The sequence below is a fragment of the Myxocyprinus asiaticus genome, chromosome 46, assembly GCF_019703515.2.
Source record: "Myxocyprinus asiaticus isolate MX2 ecotype Aquarium Trade chromosome 46, UBuf_Myxa_2, whole genome shotgun sequence".
NCBI lineage: Eukaryota > Metazoa > Chordata > Actinopteri > Cypriniformes > Catostomidae > Myxocyprinus > Myxocyprinus asiaticus.
In genome coordinates this window covers 28994504-29013945 of record NC_059389.1, presented here as the reverse complement: position 1 = coordinate 29013945, position 19442 = coordinate 28994504, and the positions used below count along the sequence as shown (strand labels likewise).

At 36.4% G+C, this 19442-nt stretch overlaps 1 protein-coding gene across 1 annotated transcript; it reads right to left on the bottom strand.

Moving 5' to 3' along the window:
• Nucleotides 1-701: 701 nt before the first annotated feature.
• LOC127436292 (ATP-dependent Clp protease ATP-binding subunit clpX-like, mitochondrial) lies at nucleotides 702-19428 on the bottom strand. Its single transcript, XM_051690365.1, has 15 exons — nucleotides 19234-19428; nucleotides 18879-18947; nucleotides 16474-16628; nucleotides 16262-16382; nucleotides 15698-15852; nucleotides 15357-15516; nucleotides 12652-12693; nucleotides 9356-9532; nucleotides 7793-7957; nucleotides 6441-6529; nucleotides 4333-4497; nucleotides 3920-4222; nucleotides 3485-3577; nucleotides 3280-3386; nucleotides 702-2364 (listed from the first exon to the last, which is right to left on the bottom strand). The coding sequence occupies exons 2-15, from the start codon at nucleotides 18931-18933 to the stop codon at nucleotides 2277-2279; spliced, it is 1875 nt and encodes a 624-aa protein (XP_051546325.1). The 5' UTR covers nucleotides 18934-18947; nucleotides 19234-19428; the 3' UTR covers nucleotides 702-2276.
• Between the last annotated feature and the right edge of the window lie 14 nt (nucleotides 19429-19442).

Below are 19442 nucleotides of genomic sequence, written 5' to 3'. Positions count from 1 at the left end.
ACAAGCATATAAACCAATGCAAGGTCCAATGCAAAACCAAGAATTACTATATACAGTAGAAAGAAAAAGTATGCGAACCCTTGGATTGAATAAATGGTTGACCCTCCAAACAATTCAACCTTAGTTTCATCAGTCCACAAAACATTTTCCCAGTAGCATTGTTGGAAAGCAGCGGCTTTCAGGACACCATGCCTGTTTATTGTTTTCTGTATAGTAGACTCATGAACAGAGATGTTAACCAGTTCCAGTGATTCCTTTAGCTGTCACTCTCGGGTTCTTTATTTACCTCATTGAGCATTCTGCAGTGTGCCCTTTGAGTCATCTCAGCTGGACGGCCACTTTAGGGAGAGTAACCACAGTAATAAATTGTCTCCATTTATAGACAAATTGTGTAACATTTGGATAGATGAATATCTAAGCTCTTCGTGATAACTTTGTAACCCTTTCCAGCTTCATGCAAAGCAACAATTCTTAATCATAGGTCTTCTGAGATCTCTATTTTTCTAGGAATGGTCCATGTCTTTTTTATAAGTCAAAGTAGAACTAACACACCTCCAATCTCGTTTCATTAACTGGATGCCAGGTTTGCCAACTCATGACTCTAATTAGCTTTTGTTGACGTCATTAGCCAGAGGGTTCACATACTTTTCCAACCTACACTGTGAATGTTTGAATGATATATTCAATATGTACAAAAGCAATACAATAATTTGTGTTTTATTAGTTAAAACAGATTGGGTTTGTTCATTGTTGTAACTAAGATGAAGATAAAACCAGATTTAAAGACAAATTTATACATAAATGCAGGTAATTAAAAGGGTTCAAATACTTTTTCTTGCAACTGTAGACACACTATTGATGTTGTTCTATGCTGCATTCCAGGGGACTATACACAAGAAGCCCCACATATAAAAACTATTACTTGGTAAATGCAAATGTGTAAAATAATTTAATTGATCTTTAAGGCCTTTCAAAAGCTGTTCAATACTCAAACTCATGTTACAAATATACATATTTTATTTATATATTCAAACAGTTACAATCTATGAATTATTTGAGATTCTAAAAAAGAAGTATTGCTTTGATGTTTTTTCGCTAATGGTAATTAGCAATGTAATAAATGGTGTAAAGAAAAAATAGGGGGGAAATTAAGATAATTTTTGGATGAAGCATTTTAAACCAGTAAACACCCTAAATATGTATTATACATAATTATTAGAATAGTAGTTGAAGAGTTAAAACAATATTACTAACTATATTATAAGCATGACAATTTGAGTGAAAAGTTTCATATTTGATTAGTGACCTACAAATAGTGCAGAACCATAAATATTTCTTATTCATTTCACACCATGTTTCTTTGCTCTGCATTTTTACAAATCCTAAAACGTTGTTTCTTTATTTTTAATTTGGATTTAGACTGTAGTTTGGACGCCACTGCATATAAACTGAAGGTGTTGCTCTATGCTGACACTCTATAAACTATAAACGGGATGTCCCACGTGTATGAACAACAGACCCACACAGATTCTAATGGTTTCATTTCATAGATCTTTAGGACAGCTATTTTCATTACTCAAAAACGTATTCTACATCCTGTCTACGCTGGGCGCACAAGAAAAAAACAAATAATTTGTATGATTTGAGTACACAAATATACAGCACACAGTTACTATAGCAACAGGACAACAAAAAATGACTTTCATTGACAGAGTGTAGAAAAGTTAAATTATCCCATTGTTTTTGTTCAGTTTTTAATTTACAGATAGTCCCAAAAAAGATATATTCTAAAAACTAGATCTGTTTAACACTGTACACTGAGTTTGTGTTTTAGATATTCACATTATGGTTAAAAGAGAGGCTTACGAAAATACCACACCTGTGATATCAGTCTGGTAGATGATGTCCTGCTGAAACAGAACATACTAAAATGAAACCCACATACACCGACAGAAAAAAAAAGTCATCCACTAAAGTCTTTTTAAGTAAATATCTTTAGACAGATAGAAATGTTTACAATCCCCACAGATTGAAATTAGCAAGAGCTTCACTTTGTTAGTGTACCTGTTTTTTTTTTAATAATACTTTTTCATATCTTTTCTATTCTGGTTATTAAATAAACCAGCAAATGGTGATTAATGTATAAAACTTTTGTTTGTTGTGATACAAAAAACACTTCTCTGCTCAGGTCCAGCTAAAAGGACTTTATGATGATGAGGTTTCTGAAGTTTACTGCCTGGAGTAATAACAACAATCTTCAATCGACAGCTTCACATTCAGTTATTAGCAGCGTCGGCGTGTCTGGGCCAGTTCTCTTCCTCAATGCCAGAGTCAAACTCTTCCTCAGTTTCTTTTGGGGGAGCTCTGAAACACAAATACACAAAGATCAAACTTTATTTCTTACATACTCTTTTGGGACAGCAGTGCAATGCTTGTCATAAAGTTATATAATGTTAACCACATGGTAATAGTCTTTTAGAAATTTAAGATGAAATTCACAGAAAATCTTCCTCTCCGCTAAAGCTCTAAAATGTAATTTGAGTCTGCGGTCAGTTTAAAAAAATTGGTGTGCAGAAACACTGTACCAGGTTTGACGTCATTGACGCCACATGCCACAGGTTCTGGTGTGCTGCGCGGCAGTTAAAATATGCGGAATGGATAAGGACTTTGGAGAGCTACAAAGATGGGGAAGATCTCCGATTAAGGACAACTTAAATTTTGGTCTGTTCCTCACACAAAAAATATTGTATGATTTCAGAAGACTTGAGACAAACATGGTTACTAAACAGAGCCCCTTAGAGGACAGGTTGGGAATTTCTGAAATAGTGTCCCATTCCCTTGTAATATGTTTTGCATTTACTCGCAATAGTTTGCGTCTCTTCGCATAGTTATGTGTTCCCCTGCAAAAATGTTTGCGTTTCCTTGCAATACATACAAACTACTTCAGTAAATGAATTCCCTCCCTGTCCTCTAAGGGCTCTTTATCACTATGACCTGCCGTTGAAAGAAAAAAAAATGAAAGTGAAAATTTTCAAAATTCTCCTTTGTGTTCCATGGACAAAGATAACAGCAAATGGGTTTGGAATGGCATAAGGATAAGTAAATGATTAAACAATGTTCCATTTTAAATAAACCTACCATTTGGTGCAGTGATTAACAAGACAAATAAAAAAAATGGCACTTCATGTCAAGAAGGTGGACTTGTAAATGAGCTCAAAGCATTTTTTATTTTTTTATTTTTTTTGTAGCATCATGTTTATGAATGATAAAAAACAGTACCTAATGTAGTGTGGTTCACACTTGCCCTGGACTACCTCCTTAGTCAGTTCCACAGCCATGATGTCAGAGTGAGGCACCTCAAACATTGGCTCCAGCAAGAGCTTCTCCTGGAGGACCAGACATTACACATACATCACATCAGAGAACAACTTACATTAGATCATATGGTCATGAATGGGAAGAGGTTTTGATTCCAGCTATTTACCATGATGGAGCGAAGGCCTCTGGCACCTGTTTTCCGTTCCAGAGCCAGACGAGCGATTGCCTTCAAAGCATCTGGAGTTACATTCAACTCACACTGGAACAAAGCCACAGAACCAGAAGATAAATAACAAGATTTTTACAGTTTCATAAAATAAGAAGGGTGTTTGCCAGCACAAAAACCTGCCACCAAAATGCTAGAGTGATTTACATTGCTAAGATGTTCTGAGTCATAAAACTCCTATTTTGATTTCATGGGGTCTAATACTTAAGTTTAGAGGTTTTTTAAATCACTAACCCTAAGTATGAGCAAAAGTAATAGTGATGCTTGCCCCAAACACTGATAATGAGTTTGAAATACTGGAACTTAGCATGCAATTGTGAAGCCACCTTTGTGTAAAGATGACCTTGATACTGGTTGGTGTGTTTATGTACATACTTTATCCATACTGAAGAGTGCCTGATACTGAGGAACCACAGCATTACGAGGCTCTGTTAGAATCTGCACCAGCATCTGCTCGTCCAGACTGTGCAGTGGCACCACCACAGGTAGACGGCCAACAAACTCCGGGATCATGCCAAACTCAATGAGGTCTCGCACCTCAACATTCCTCAGGAGCCGGTCCTTCTCCTCAATCTCTGCCATTGCGTCCACATCATTGCCTGAAGTGTTGGCCAAATCTGCAGCTGCTGCAGCTCGACGTCCTTTGCCCAGGTTTGAGGGTGTCCCAAAACCAAGATACTACATACATAAGAATGCAATATACTGATAAATAAATCAGAAAAATCTTGAAGAACTGTACATATCATTTAAGAAAAAAATCTTTAAACAGGACCTTCTCACTGAATCACCTTCTCATTTTTCCTGCGGCTGATAATCCTGTCCAGCCCGTTGAAGGCACCTGATGCCACAAACAGGATGTTGGTTGTGTCCACCTGCAGAGTCTCTCCTCTCAACTTCCTGCTGTTCTTCTCTGGAACATTAACGATTGTTCCCTCAAGGAGTTTCAGCAAACCCTGTGCAGATACAGAAATAACTATGAACAATCTGTCTTTTGACACAGTATTATTTACCAGATACTACGGTCTATCCTCTCTGCACTGAGCATCACAGGCACTGTCCTTTGTTGTATGAGTCCTACCTAGTAGGTAAGTCCTTCAATGACATCTTAGAGGGGAGAGGTACCTATGTCGCATGAGCTAACCACCGGTGTACCTCAAGGTTCAGTGCTCGGCCCTCTACTCTTCTCAATATACAAAATATTGCTGCATCTAATCCTTCGGGCACACAGTTTTCTTACCACTGCTGATGACCCCACTAGCCACCACATCAGGTTTGAGGCACTGATCCTTGTGTACACAACAGCCACTGAGTCTGCACTCACTAATGCAAGTCTATGTTCCTTAATGACTTACGTGCCATGCAAATGAGTGGTCTCTAGTGGTTTTAAATTACAACAAGGTACAAAATCACTTTCCAGACATGTTTACATTCACTGTCCTTTTGATCGTGGGACAAATTTCCAAACTGCACCCAAGCAGGCGAGTCTTCAAGAAACTTTTGAAATACTTCACTAGAACTTGACCCATAACTGTTAACACAATTACTATACTTACTAGTGAATGCTTAAAAATAAAAATACATGGGTGTTTCTTCAACTTCAGGCACTTTTCTATTCCAGGGGTGGATTTGTATTAAAACAAACTTTTTTCTTTATGTTATATGAAGGTCATATTCAAATTTACTTGGAAACTTTTAACCAGGCCTTCAGCATTTACAGTAAACACCTATATAATCTACTGTTTCACAAAGTGAATCACTCATGTTAAAAATCATATGCTCATCTTTTGTACAGTGCATCTGGAAAGTATTCACAGCGCTTCACTTTTTCCACATTTTGCTATGTTACAGCCTTATTCCAAAATGGATTAAATTCATTATTTTCCTCAAAATTCTACAAACAATACCCCATAATGACAACTTGAAAGAAGTTTTTTGAAATCTTTGCAAATTTATTAAAAAATAAAATTAAAATAAAATCACATGTACATAAGTACTTTCCGGATGCACTGTAAGTCACTTTAGATGAAAGCACCTGCCAAATGCATACATGTAAATGTATTTCCTTGTGACAGCTAGTAAGGATCCTTTCACACTGGATAAGTTTTTGCATTCAAAGACAGCTGGACATGGCACAACATACAGTGCATTCAGTTTTTTATTTTTAATACATTTGCAAAGTTATCAAAAATCAGTTTTTTGAATTGTCATTATGGGGTATGGAGGTAAAAAAAATAATAATTTAAAATATTTTAGCATAAGGCTGCAACATAACAAAATGCGAAAAAAATGAAGGGGTCTGAATACTTCCTGAATGCACTATTATTATTAATATATCTAGCCAACATTTAGACAGTGATTGTATGATAAGTGTTTTACTGCAGTGTTAAGTAGTTCAGTGGGTCAAAAGTTCAGTTCTACTGCTTTGTATTGAGAAAGATATGATGTGTTTGATATAACTGACCTTTTTCACAGATTGTGATGAGGCGTTTCCACCTTATTTAGCATCGTAAACCTAGCAAACTTTTTTATATTATAATTTTTTTAAATATTGAGAGTAAGTTTATAACATTATGCTTTGTGTTAAATTACCCTGGCATTAGTTTTAAAAACGGAATGACCACAGCTGTGAGGGGGTTTCTATTACAGCTGCTGAGAGAGTGACAGTATATTTGGCATCTTCTCCCGTCTAACTGTCTTAATCCACCCCTCTCTATTTTTTCCTCTTCTGGAAAGTCATTCAAATGTAATAGTGGACTTTTTCTTTTGCTCTTGGAGCAAATGGGTAAGTGAAAATAATATTTGCTGTGATCTCTCATTATCCACTGTCGAAGTTTACCCTGCAAACTTTTACTTCTGCGTTCCAAAACCCGGAGTGTGAAAAAGTTCTATTACACACCTGCTGAACTCCTTCACCCCCAACATCTCGGAGCTGATGAATGCCAGGCACACTGCCGATTTTATCTATCTCATCCAAGAATACTATACCTGCAAAACAGTGGCAATGACAGTCACAGACCACCAACTAGAAAGCATTCATTTTTAAAAAAATATTAAAAAGTTAATTTTACTAAGAAAGAGTAATCAAAAAGCTTCAGTATCACAGTGAAATGTATAAAGGTCAAGCAAGGAGGCATTTTAAATTTGTCAACTTCTGTCTCTCACAATTATAGACTGTGACTTCAGTTATTAAACGAAGAAGTGTATGGCATTGTTTGATGTAATTCAGTATGCAGAAGGGCACTTGCTTGACATGAATGTAATACACAAATGTACAAAGGTACACCATTCTGGACATCTTCAACACTATAAAACCATTGCTAGGGCTGTCATTTGATTAAAATTCTGAATCGAATTAATTACATCACATGCCAATGAATTAATCAAATGAATTGCAAATAATCGTATATATTAATCTTTGCTGGGAAAGGTCTCCAAATAAAGATAATTAAATCTAAGAAATACAGTACATAATAATTATACAAATTATTATATAAAAAATATAATAATTCAGATTGAATTTTATTGCATTATTGTGGCAGAGAAGTAAAGCTTGGATTAGACAATACAAAAAGTGGCTTTAGAAGTCAATGTCTTGTTTATATTCCCATATCACTGAACAAGACTACAGTCCACAGCAACCCATTTTGCTATTGAGTTTGTCACATTCTTGCATTCCGGCTGCGCCTTTTTCAATTGTCAGTTTATGTACATATGAGTAAGTCGAATGCTTTTGAAGTGTCTCACTGGTTTTCGGTGTCAAAAACGCAGCGTTTTTAGGACACTGTGTCAAGTTAAAAGTAGTTGAAACTTTGAGTATTATGTCTCGAGATCCCTGCATTCTGTTATGCTATGTCCAGCTGTCAAGAATGCATCCTGTGTGAGTGCTGTGCTGCTTATGAGGTTTATTGAGGCGCGTTGACTGCCCCCTATTCACGCAGCTCGAAAAAACACAAAGTTACATGTACTTCAAGTTTGAAATGCTCAAATGGTAGGAAAATACATACTGTTATTATGGAAATTACATACGTGTCAGGAGGCATGATTAATTGCGTACAATTTCTGAACATGTTATTTTTTATATAATTAATCACACTAAATTAACACATCGACAGCCCTACTTATTACAGGTAATTTTGTAAATATTACTTTTTTGTAAATACTGTCAGACATTTATGACACATTCACCAATGCACAACACTGGATCATGTGAAAATGTTAACAAATGGGAGTTAAGTCTGTGAGTCTGACCTTGCTGGGCTTTCTCCACTGAGTAGTTGGCATCCTGCAAAAGTTTGGCAATAACAGATTCGATGTCCTCGCCTACGTAGCCGGCCTGGGTCAGGGTGGTACAATCACAGATAGCAAAGGGCACATCCAAACATTTAGCCAGAGTCTGTGCCAACAGGGTTTTACCTATTGTGATTAAACACTGTAAACATCAGTATTAAGACAAACAAAGTTAATATACATTAAAATGATCAAACATCAAAATTGGACTAATTAAAAAAAATATTTGAATATATACACTGGCAGCCAAAAGTTTGGAATTATGTAAAGATTTTGCTGTTTCGGAAGGAAATTGGTACTTTAATTCACCAAAGTGGCATTCAACTGATCACAAAGTATAGTCAGGACATTACTGATGTAAAAAACAGCACCATCATTATTTGAAAAAAGTAATTTTTGATCAAATCTAGACAGGCCCCATTTCCAGCAGCCATCACTCCAACACCTTATCCTTGAGTAATCATGCTAAATTGCTAATTTGGTACTAGAAAATCACTTGTCATTATATCAAACACAGCTGAAAGCTATTTAGTTCATTAAATGAAGCTTAACATTGTCTTTGTGTTTGTTTTTGAGTTGCCACAGTATGCAATAGACTGGCATGTCTTAAGATCAATATTAGGTCAAAAATGGCAAAAAAGAAACAGCTTTCTCTAGAAACTCATCAGTCAATCATTGTTTTGAGGAATGAAGGCTATACAATGCTTGAAAGATTTCATACAAAGGTGTACACTACAGTCTTCAAAGACAAAGGACAACTGGCTCTAACAACGACAGAAAGAGATGTGGAAGACCAGATGTACAACTAAACAAGAGGATAAGTACATCAGAGTCTCTAGTTTGAGAAATAGACGCCTCACATGTCCTCAGCTGACAGCATCATTGAACTCTACCAACTCAACAGCAGTTTCGTGTACAACAGTAAAGAGAAGACTCAGGGGTGCAGGCCTTATGGGAAGAATTGCAAAGAAAAAGCCACTTTTGAAACAGAAAAACAAAAAGAAAAGGTTAGAGTGGGCAAAGAAACACAGACATTGGACAACAGATAATTGGAAAAGAGTGTTATGGATCTTAACCCCATTGAGCTTTTGTGGGATCAGCTAGACTGTAAGGTGCGTGAAAAGTGCCCGACAAGACCGCCAAATCTATGGCAAGTGCTACAGGAAGCGTGGGGTGAAATGTCACATGAGTATCTGGACAAACTGACAGCTAGAATGTCAAGGATCTGCAAAGCTGTCATTACTGCACATGGAGGATTTTTTGATGAGAACTCTTTGAAGAAGTTTAAGAAGTTCTGAACATTTTTTTTCTAATTGTAATAGATATTTTTCACATTATTAATGTCCTGAATGTACACTGTGAACAGCTGAATGCCACTTTGATGAATAAAAGTACCAATTTCTTTCCATAAAATCAAAATCTGGACATTATTCCAAACTTTTGGCCGCCAGTGTATATACAGTATATATACATATTTAAATCAAAATTCGGCCATTTTTAATTCAGTGTAAAAATTGTAGTCACCTGATCCAGTAGGTCCCAGGAGCACAATGTTGCTCTTCTCCAGTTTAATATCAGCATGGGTGGAGTCAAGCACTTCCCCGCCCCTTTTTTCCTGAGGAGTTTGCTGATTGGTCTGCTGCTGAACAGATGCACCTAAAGCGTTACCATGGGGACTGATCCCAGCGATCTGAAGCAGCTCTGTGAAAAAAACCAAAGCACTTCACATCTCCATTCTACGGGGGCACAGCTTAATTATTTAACATCATACGGGTTATTTATGTAAGCATGAAAAAGACACATGATTCCACAGGAATTCTGCCGCCTATTTTTCCTGGAACCACTGCAGTCTGAATCTTTCTAAAAATATTTAATAACCAGACACAGATGTGGCCAGAGATTTTGCCTTCTCACAGCACTTCTTTCAGTCAAGTGTTAAATGTGTTTTATTTTACTGTCTTCTTTTTCTTTCTTATTAAATATGAAAAATGTAAATTTATTCTACATAATTGTTTATCATAAATCATAATTCTTTATAATAATAATCTAAATCATGGTTGCTTTTAAACCCATTTCATATCTCAGGAACTGGCATTTTACATGAATAGTTTGCAAAAATAGCGCTTAAAACTAAGAAAGTAATTTTTCTTTTCATCAAGTTATCAGTGAAAGGAGGTGCTTAACTTTCAGAAAATTTGCTTGTCAACCTCAGAAGGTCAAACTAAATGCTTAACCTTAACCCCTAACCCTAACCTTACCCTAAACCTAATCTAAACCTTAACCCTGCCATACCTCAACCTCAGTAGCAGCAAAATTGTAAGAATTTTGCAGAACAACATGTAGTTAATAAATACACTGTATTGTATGTATTTTAAAGTTAGTACATAGTAGTTAAAGACACCTAATATAAAGTGGGACCAAACAATCAGCGTTTTCTTGCAATGGTTTTAATTTTGGTCAATAATTGGCTGATAAATATCGGTTGCCAATACATTGGTGCATCCCTAACATAAAACACCAGAAAGGGGAATACCCTATGAAAATGGAGAGTTCATGGCAAATTTGCCGCAAATTCGCCACTGATAATGTTCACATGCAAATGAGCTTTGCAGCAAATTGTTCACTGTTGCCAAAGGATTGCCATATTACAAAGATTTTTTATTTAACAGGCACACCTGTTTGAGAAAAAAAAAAAAACACTTAAATTGAAAGTTAAATCACTGTATTGAAGTTTTAAAGGAATAGTTTGCGAAAATTAAAATTCTCTCCTCATTTATTTACCCTCATGTCGCTCCAAATCTGAATTACTGTCTTTCTTTTAGGGATCGATGCCACTTTTTCTCTCCCGATCCGATTCCAATACCAGAGTTTTTTTTTTCTTAATCATTTTAGAATATCTATGCCTCACTGTGTGGAACTAATGGGGGGTACTGTTTTATATGAAAAGAAACACAAACCTCTAACTGCACATTATTTCAATTTAAACCTGTAGCATATTAAGAAAATCTTTATTGTTTACTAATCTACTGGATAATGCAACAGCAAAATTAACAGTAATTCCAGTAAAAGTCTTCAGTAAAAAAAAAATATAAAAAAATAAAATGTTTTTTGCACATTTTTTAAACTTGTATCTGGACTTAAAAGGAGTCAGATCTCTTTTTTGTTCACTTTAACTCTGTAAAGCCTGACATATGAAAGAATTGTCAGGAAATTATAATTTGTTTACATTAAACTGTTTTTAGTACCATAGACAAACTATAAATGTATGTAACATATTTGATACATTAGGATTTAAAGGTCATTATCCTCCTGAGGTCCAGCAATTCATTTTGTGTAGGACATTTTACTATTTAAGTTTTTCTCAGTCCATATATGCTTCAGTGGTAAATTTGAGAGTTTGGCCATGACAACTTCCTCTCCTTGGTCTATAAATATGGATTGAAATGAATCACAGTTCAATTCAGCACATCAAATACAATATGAATAAAATATTATTTTTTCAATAAACAATTTTTATCATATGTGTTTTATGCACCAAACACTATATTGACATTTAAAAAAAGGAAATTGTCAAAACATTTTTCGCTGGGTCTCAGGAACTTATGGTAAGATGACATCATAATAGCTTGTACTGTAAAATAATGAGATCTTTATAATGACAGAGCAGGCTCCATATATGAAAATACACAGAAATATCCAAATCCAAACCTCATTTGCATGTGAAAATAACGAGCGGCAAATTTGCGGCTAGTTTAGATTTCTTGTAAGGGTAGGGTAGCCTTAGCTGAGCGAAAAAACGATATTGATATTTATCAGAAAAAATACATTTTCGATATTGATAATAAACTTTTGAGTAATTTTTTATATTTAGCCTATATTATACATATAGACGATCAGCTCAAGTACGTGTCGCTAAAGATGCTAAAGGTCGGCAAAGTTATACACACAAGTAGCTAACTGAATCAGTCATGAAATCAGCTGTTTAGGAAGTATAACGCCTGTTATTAGGCAGCCCTGCTGTAATGAAAACTGGTAATGAGGCCAGATGAGGCTCGGTAGCCATTAGCTAGCTATCCAGCTAATATGACAGCACTGACAATGCAATACAGTTATTGACCGAACACAACATCAACACCAGTGCTGTTTATTTATAAACTATTTAGTTAAAAAAAATTAATGATCCATAACACCGAAACATGTTTTGTTGGCAATCCAGCTTTTGGTGCATTACCGCCACCTACTAAGCGGAACTGTGGAGCGTCACAACAAAGTCTTTCAGTGGAGTCAAACAATAGTTCATCTAAAATACCTAAGAGTTCTCCCTCCAAAGAACATAGAATTTGTGCCTTTAATGCTTAAAAAAAGAAAAAAAAGAAAAAAGAAAGAAAAAAGAAAGAAAGAAACATTACTTTGTACCTTATCTTTGAAAAGTGCCAACTAAGTTGTCACTGTTACGCACAAAATAATTATGTCATCAGCCCTAGTTTCCAAACCCTGTCCTTTAAAATCTAGACCATGGGGCCCTCTGCCGGCCCAAGTCCACACTATAAATAAAAACCAAATGCAGAGAGACCCAGTGTGAAGCTGGGACAGTAACTAGGTTAATGTGACACTTTATCCAACTTTATGGAGGTCAGCAATGTGTTGAACTGATCCTGACGCGTCAGGCACGCAAGCACAGATGGTTGACATGCGTGTACTTTAATGTAGAGTCATGTTGCGTGTGTGTAAAAAAAAAAGAAGCCAGGAATAGCTAAGGTTTTACTAGGTTATTTTAACTTAAAAAGCATTTACAGTGAAGTACAAAAAACATCACATACTTGTAAACCTGTAGTCATCTTCACGTCTTCTGATCTCAAGTTCTACAGAGAGAGAAGGACAGTTAGCTTACTGTCCCATGACTACCACAACAACCACCAAAAAATGAGTTGTGTAACAGTAAATGTAGGGGAAAGTTCATAGCATGTTGGAACCACCTAAAACCTTGTGAAATAGACATGAAAGTTTTGTTGCTTTTAGTCGATATCTATTAGCTTTAAAATCATCAATATGCTAGTGTTCTTCTAAATATTCAGAATATATAAGCATTTCAAATCTGAAGTCTCTCTATTCCAGCTAACAAGACTCAGGGACATTGATGACGTCACATAGAGGTTGAGAAACCTTGTCTAATCAAATGCATTCTAGAACGATAATGCAACCTACCCCTTCTGCATGTCTCAACTGTTCAGAGTGTCTGTTCTAACTGCCGCTGATCATGCCTTCGTAGGGCAATTAGAAGGGAGCACAATCCAGGCTGTAGGGTCATTCCAAACAGAATTTCCAATAAGAATCACTTAAAATGTGAGTTCTGACTGATCATTATCACCAGCCATCTGAAGTTCTTTGAAGGGAATACGGCAGGGATGATCACTTCTGAATGGGACGCACCAATGCGGGAGTGGGACGAGAGGAAAGTTTATTTATATTTTATGTGCACCCGGAGGTTTCTTTGAATGTACAGCTCGAGTAAATGTTCTTAATTCTTTATGTTTAAGTGAATTGTGATTCAAAACATGGACATACACTGATCAGCTACAACATTAAAACCACCTGCCTAATATTGTGTAGGTCCCCCTCGTGCCACCAAAACAGCGCCAACCCGCATCTCAGAATAGCATTCTGAGATTATATTAGTTACCGTAGACTTTGTCAGTTTGAACCAGCCTGGCCATTCTCTGTTGACCTCTCTCATCAACAAGACATTTCTGTCCACAGAACTGCCGCTTACTGGATGTTTTTTGTTTTTGGCACCATTTTGAGTAAATTCTAGAGACTGTTGTTCGTGAAAATCCCAGCAATTCAGCAGTTACAGAAATACTCAAACCAGCCCTTCTGGCACCAACAATCATGCCACAGTCCAACTTTTTCCCCAGATGGTTGATGTGAACATTAATTGAAGCTCCTGACCTGTATCTGTATGATTTTATGCACTGCTGCCACACGATTGGCTGATTATATAATCGCATGGATGTTTGTTGGTGCCAGTCGGGCTGGTTTGAGTATTTCTGTAACTGCTGATCTGCTGGGATTTTCACACACAACAGTCTAGAATTTACTCAGAATGGTGCCAAAAACAAAAAACATCCAGTGAGCGACAGTTCTGTGGACAGAAATGCCTTGTTGATGAGAGAGGTCAACAGAGAATGGCCAGACTGGTTAGAACTGACAAAGTCTACGATAACTCAGATAACCGCTCTGAACAATTGTGGTGAGAAGAATATAATCTCAGAATGCTATATTGAGATGTGGGTTGGCGCTGTTTTGGCGGCATGAGGGGGACCTACACAATATTAGGCAGGTGGTTTTAATGTTGTGGCTGATCGGTGTATTATCTTTAACTTGCTTGTTTTTCGTTCATCTAAATAAAGAACGTGATGTGCTGTGTGCATTTGTGTGCTGGTTATAGATTAATGTTGTCAGTTAGATCATCGTTTGGTTGGCAGGTATTGATATCAGTATATTGATATCCCCGGTACACAGCTCTGACATGAGCAGCATGGTGGAAAGGGGTATGTGTGTGTGGCTGTAAACTAAAGCCTATTGGCTGTTTTTAAAAATGGGATGAGTCAATCGACTTGTCCCATCCACACTTCCTATTTCAGTTGGAAATGCATCAAACACCAAATCAAACTCTGCTCGTCAAGGCACTTCACAGGTTCATAGAATGCTATTGATTGACAGTACTATACTATCTGAGAAATGCCAAGGTTTACAGACCTAAAGAGCAATAGCAGGGCAGTGGGCTGAAGATTAGGCATGGGTGACATGGTTTTGACTGACTCAAAATTAAGGTTGCACAGTTGCCTCTTTCAGCAGGATAATGCGCCCTGCCACACAGCACACATTGTCCAGGAATGGTTTTAGGTACATGATGAAGAGTTCAAGGTGTTGCCCTGGCCTCCAAATTCCCCAGATCTTAATTCGATTGAGCATCTGTGGGATGTGCTGGACCAACTAGTCCAATCTACAGAGGCTCCACCTCACAACTTACAGGACTTGAAGGATCTGCTGCTAATGTCTTGGTGCCAGATACCACAGGACACCTTCAGGAGTCTTTTAGATTTCATGCCTTGGCAGGTCGGTGCTGTTTTGGTGGCACGCTGAGGACCAACAGGATATTGGTCATAATGTTTTGGCTCATCAGTGTAAATCTATAAACTTTTCAATCCAACCGGATGTACAACTGAGACATAGTTTATCCAAAAATGAAAACACCGTCTGTTCCCAGATCATCATGTTGTTTCAAACCCATGCGCCTTTCTTTCTTCTGTGGAATGTGTAAGGCGAATTTTTGAAGCCAAGCTCCAAAAAAAATAAAATAAAATAAAAAAAAGCACCATAAAAGTAAAATAAAAGTGGTCCATATGTCTCATGCACTACAGTATATTCAAAGAATTTTCCAGGGTAAGCCAGGGCAGATGCTAAGATGTTTCCAGTGAATAATGACTTTGGTGTCAGATGGTATCTAGAGGACTTTACTAACCTTTTGGAGTGAGTGAACTCTGTTTCTCAGCTTCCACTTGCTGTTGGCCCACCACTGGGAAGTTGTTGTAGATCCTCTTGTAATGATTATATACGGCAACTGCCAACACCTTCTTGGCATAGGACTGGCCGACAACATATTTGTCAAGGTAGGCGTAAATCTAAAGACGTTGAGACAACAGAAGCCCCTTTGAATGACTGTTTACTGCATTTCTCAAATTCCAATTCTAAAAAGCATTGGCTTTGAGTTGTTTACATTTCTTAAAGTTGGAATTACACAAATCTAATTACAAAAAGATTAACTTAACGTAAAAACGGACTATATGACGTGATGAATTGTACCTTTTTAGGAGGTGGAGGGGTTTTTTGAGCAAACGCAATTTTAGCGTGCTCCGAGGTGGCTTCTGCCTCCTTATTCAAACCCTTCTTAGAGTCGGTCTCAGACAGAACCACAAAGAAATGATGGCACTTTTCACATTTCACAAAGCGTGTGGAGGCTGTGGTGAAAAAAATACAAGATACTCATTCAGTCTATGACAAAACACAATCAGACCAGTTATTACAACCTAACATATACCTCATAACACACGTACATCACCCAGACATCTATTTTTTACATTGTCTGCTCATCTGCAATACTTCTATTAGTATGTCTCGGATGTCAGCAGATGTCTTTGAAACTTTAATGATTTAGAATGTTTTTAAATCTGATCTTTGAAAGACATTTAGCAGATGTTAATTAGACTGTGATGTTTTCCAGATGAAAAGATCTACAGACATCTCGGAGATGTACATGTGCTATCTGGATATGGGCCAGCCGTTACATCCTGAAAAATCCATTCTGGTCGACCACTAATTTTAACATCAGATATTGCTCTGTGAAAAGGGTAATTGAATGACACTTACATACAAAAGTCTCCACGTGTGTGCAGGGGTCGCCACATTTCGGGCATCTCAGCTGACTGCCATCTTTACCTGAACCTCCTGCACCAGATGCCCGCTTTCCACCGGCATCACTTACACTCTTCTTCTCAATGAAAAAATGCACCATCAATAACTATAAATATTTGTTATGTCTAACAATATTCCCACAAATGTAACAAAACAATAAAATGTACCTTTCCTCCATCTCCGTCTGTGGGCGTGCTGTCTTTAGAGGCAAAACACACTGTTGTCTGTGAAAATGATTTTACATGTATGAATGGAGGCAGATGAACTTCATTACACACTGGTCTACTGTGAGCAAAGAACTGAAACCGAGAACGAGAGAAACCTATAACAACAACAAAAAGAAAACACAGAAAATATCACGCAATTAAATTTGATGCATTTGATAGTATTGCCTTTTTTTTTTTACCTTGTACCATGGTAATACCATGGTTTAGTGGACATGTACCATTGTACTGTTTTTTTGGGGGGTTTTTTGCTTGTTTTTTGGACATGGTACCATGGTAACACCATGTTTTTTGGAGCCATACCATGGTACCTTGGAGTACCAAATACCAAGGTACACGAAAATGGGAATCCTGCAGTACCATGGTATTACCATCTAGTATTACAACTGCACTTTTTTTGTATTTACATGGTTCAATGTTTAAAAAAAGAAAAAGGCAACACCATGGTACTTTTTTGTAAGTGAGGCAACGTCTGCTGTAGTGATCAAACGTCATAAAACTACACCAAACAAATGATCAGACACTCTTAATAAACAACTGCAATGTAAAAACTGGGCTCAAAGAATGCATGAAAGTGTTATTTTAATAATAATCTAAAAGTAACAATGTCTGTGTTTTGAAACCTAGTGAGCTGCATACCAAAACAGCATTTGTGGGCACCATAGGTGCATTCGAAAGTACAAAAAAAACATTTGTGTGCATTATTGATATACGACTGTTTGAACTGAACGTTCTAGCGCGTGAGTGATTTAAACATTTGAATCAAATGTTCAAATGCGATAATGCCCAACAATTCTGCAAATTGAAGGTTCTAGCGCATCAGTTATATTTGAACATTTGAATCAAACGTTCAAATGGGACAATGCCCAAAATTCGACGAATCAAACGTTCTGGTGCATCAGTTTTGTTTGAACATTTGAATCAAACATTCAAATTCGCTAATGCCTAAAAGTTCTATGAATAGAACATTGTAATGTGTAAATTATATTTGACCATTTAAAATCAAATGTTCAAATTCGCTAATGCCTAAACGTTCTACGAATTGAAAGTTTAAGTGCGTCAGTTATGTTTGAACATTTTAATAAAACGTTGAAGTGGGATAATGCCCAAAATTCGACTAATCAAATGTTCTGGTGTGTCAGTTTTGTTTGAACATTAATCAAACAGTTGAATTCAATAATAACTAAAAATTCAACAAATAGAAATAATGTGTAATGTGTAAGTTATATTTGACCATTTGAAATCAAATCAAATTTGAAAGTTCTTAAAATTCTACTAATTGAAAGTTCAACAGCATCAGTTATGTTTTAAAATTTGAATCAAATGTTCAAATGGGATAATACCTAAAAAATTCTACTACTGATTATTTTAGCATGTCAATGAAAATAGAATATTTGAATCAAACGTTCAAATGCGATAATGCCCAAAGAATCAAACGTTCTAGTACGTCAGTGTTATCTGAACATGTGAATGAAACGTTCCAATGCAATAATGCCCAGTAGTTCTACGAATCGAATGTTCTAGCATGTCAGTTATATTTGAACATTTGAACCAAACGTTCGAATGTGATAATGCCCAAAGAATCAAACGTTCTAGCGCATCAGTTACTTCTGAACATTTTATTCAAATGTTCGAATGCAATAATGGCCAAAAATTCTACAAATCGAACATTCCAGCGCATCGGTTATATTTAAACATTTGAATCAAACGTTCAAATTCGTAAATTTCGTAAATTCGTAAAATGTCCAAAAATTCTACAAAGCAAAAAGTGATATTTGAACATTTGAATAGAATGTTTAAATGTGATAAAGCCCAAAATCTCTACAAAATGTACGTTCGAGGGCATCAGTTACACATGAACACAACATACGCATCAAACGTTTGAATGCAGTAATGCCCCCCAAAAAATACTAAGGATTGCCAGAGTCAAATTTACCAGTATTTTCAAAAAGGTGGTGTTCACACATGACCTCTAACATGAAAATTGCAGTAAATATTCGGGAAAACGCTGTATGTGTAAAAGGGGATAATGATTACATCTGTACCATGCTGTTGAGATCCAGTGTTGCATAATGTAACATGGAATTCTGTTTGTGCATAACCAAATTACTAAAGCAAAAAAACTATAGTAATAAACCAAGGTAGCAGTATTATTAGGTATAGTGTATAAAGCATGTTTTTTAAAACCATGGTACCTGCATGGTTACATGGTTACTCCAGTAATGTTAGTTATGTAATGTTACTACAGTATTATTGTAGAACAAACCATGGTATTTTCTTAAGGGATAGCCTATATCAGTTCTCCTAATCATTTATTGGTATTTTATGAGTTTTGATGGCTCACTTACCTTTATGAACTGACTTTATAATCACTCTCGCTGTAGGCCCGCATGCACAGGACATATTTAAAACCAGATCTGATGGGGAAAATAATAAGAATCAATCAATAATTAGTACAAAATACTGCTTTTAATGCCACAGCACTGAAAAATAAATTAATAAAAAAGGTAAAGTGCTGGCAGAATAATTGACAGGCCTAACCATACATAAAATGTATTCTATTTTCTATGAAAGTCAGTTGTAAAACTAAAGGCGTTAAGTATATGCGCACACGATGTCAATAACACGCAGTAATAACAGTGCAGTCATAAGCATGTGAGGTTGTTCAGTAGAAGACAGTGCTGATGGCAGTTATGTACTTACTGGAACTCTGTGTCCGACTTTACTCTACAACAGATCTTTCTCTTTCAATAAACGCCTTTAACAACAGGATCTTAGCAGAATAAAAGGTTTTAAATGTTTCATGCCAATGTTAGTGTATATATATATCTTGTAAATGCTGTTAGATGAAGCGTAGTGCTGATCAGTGTGATATAACTTCTGCTATCATGAAGTGGGTCAGTGTGACGTAC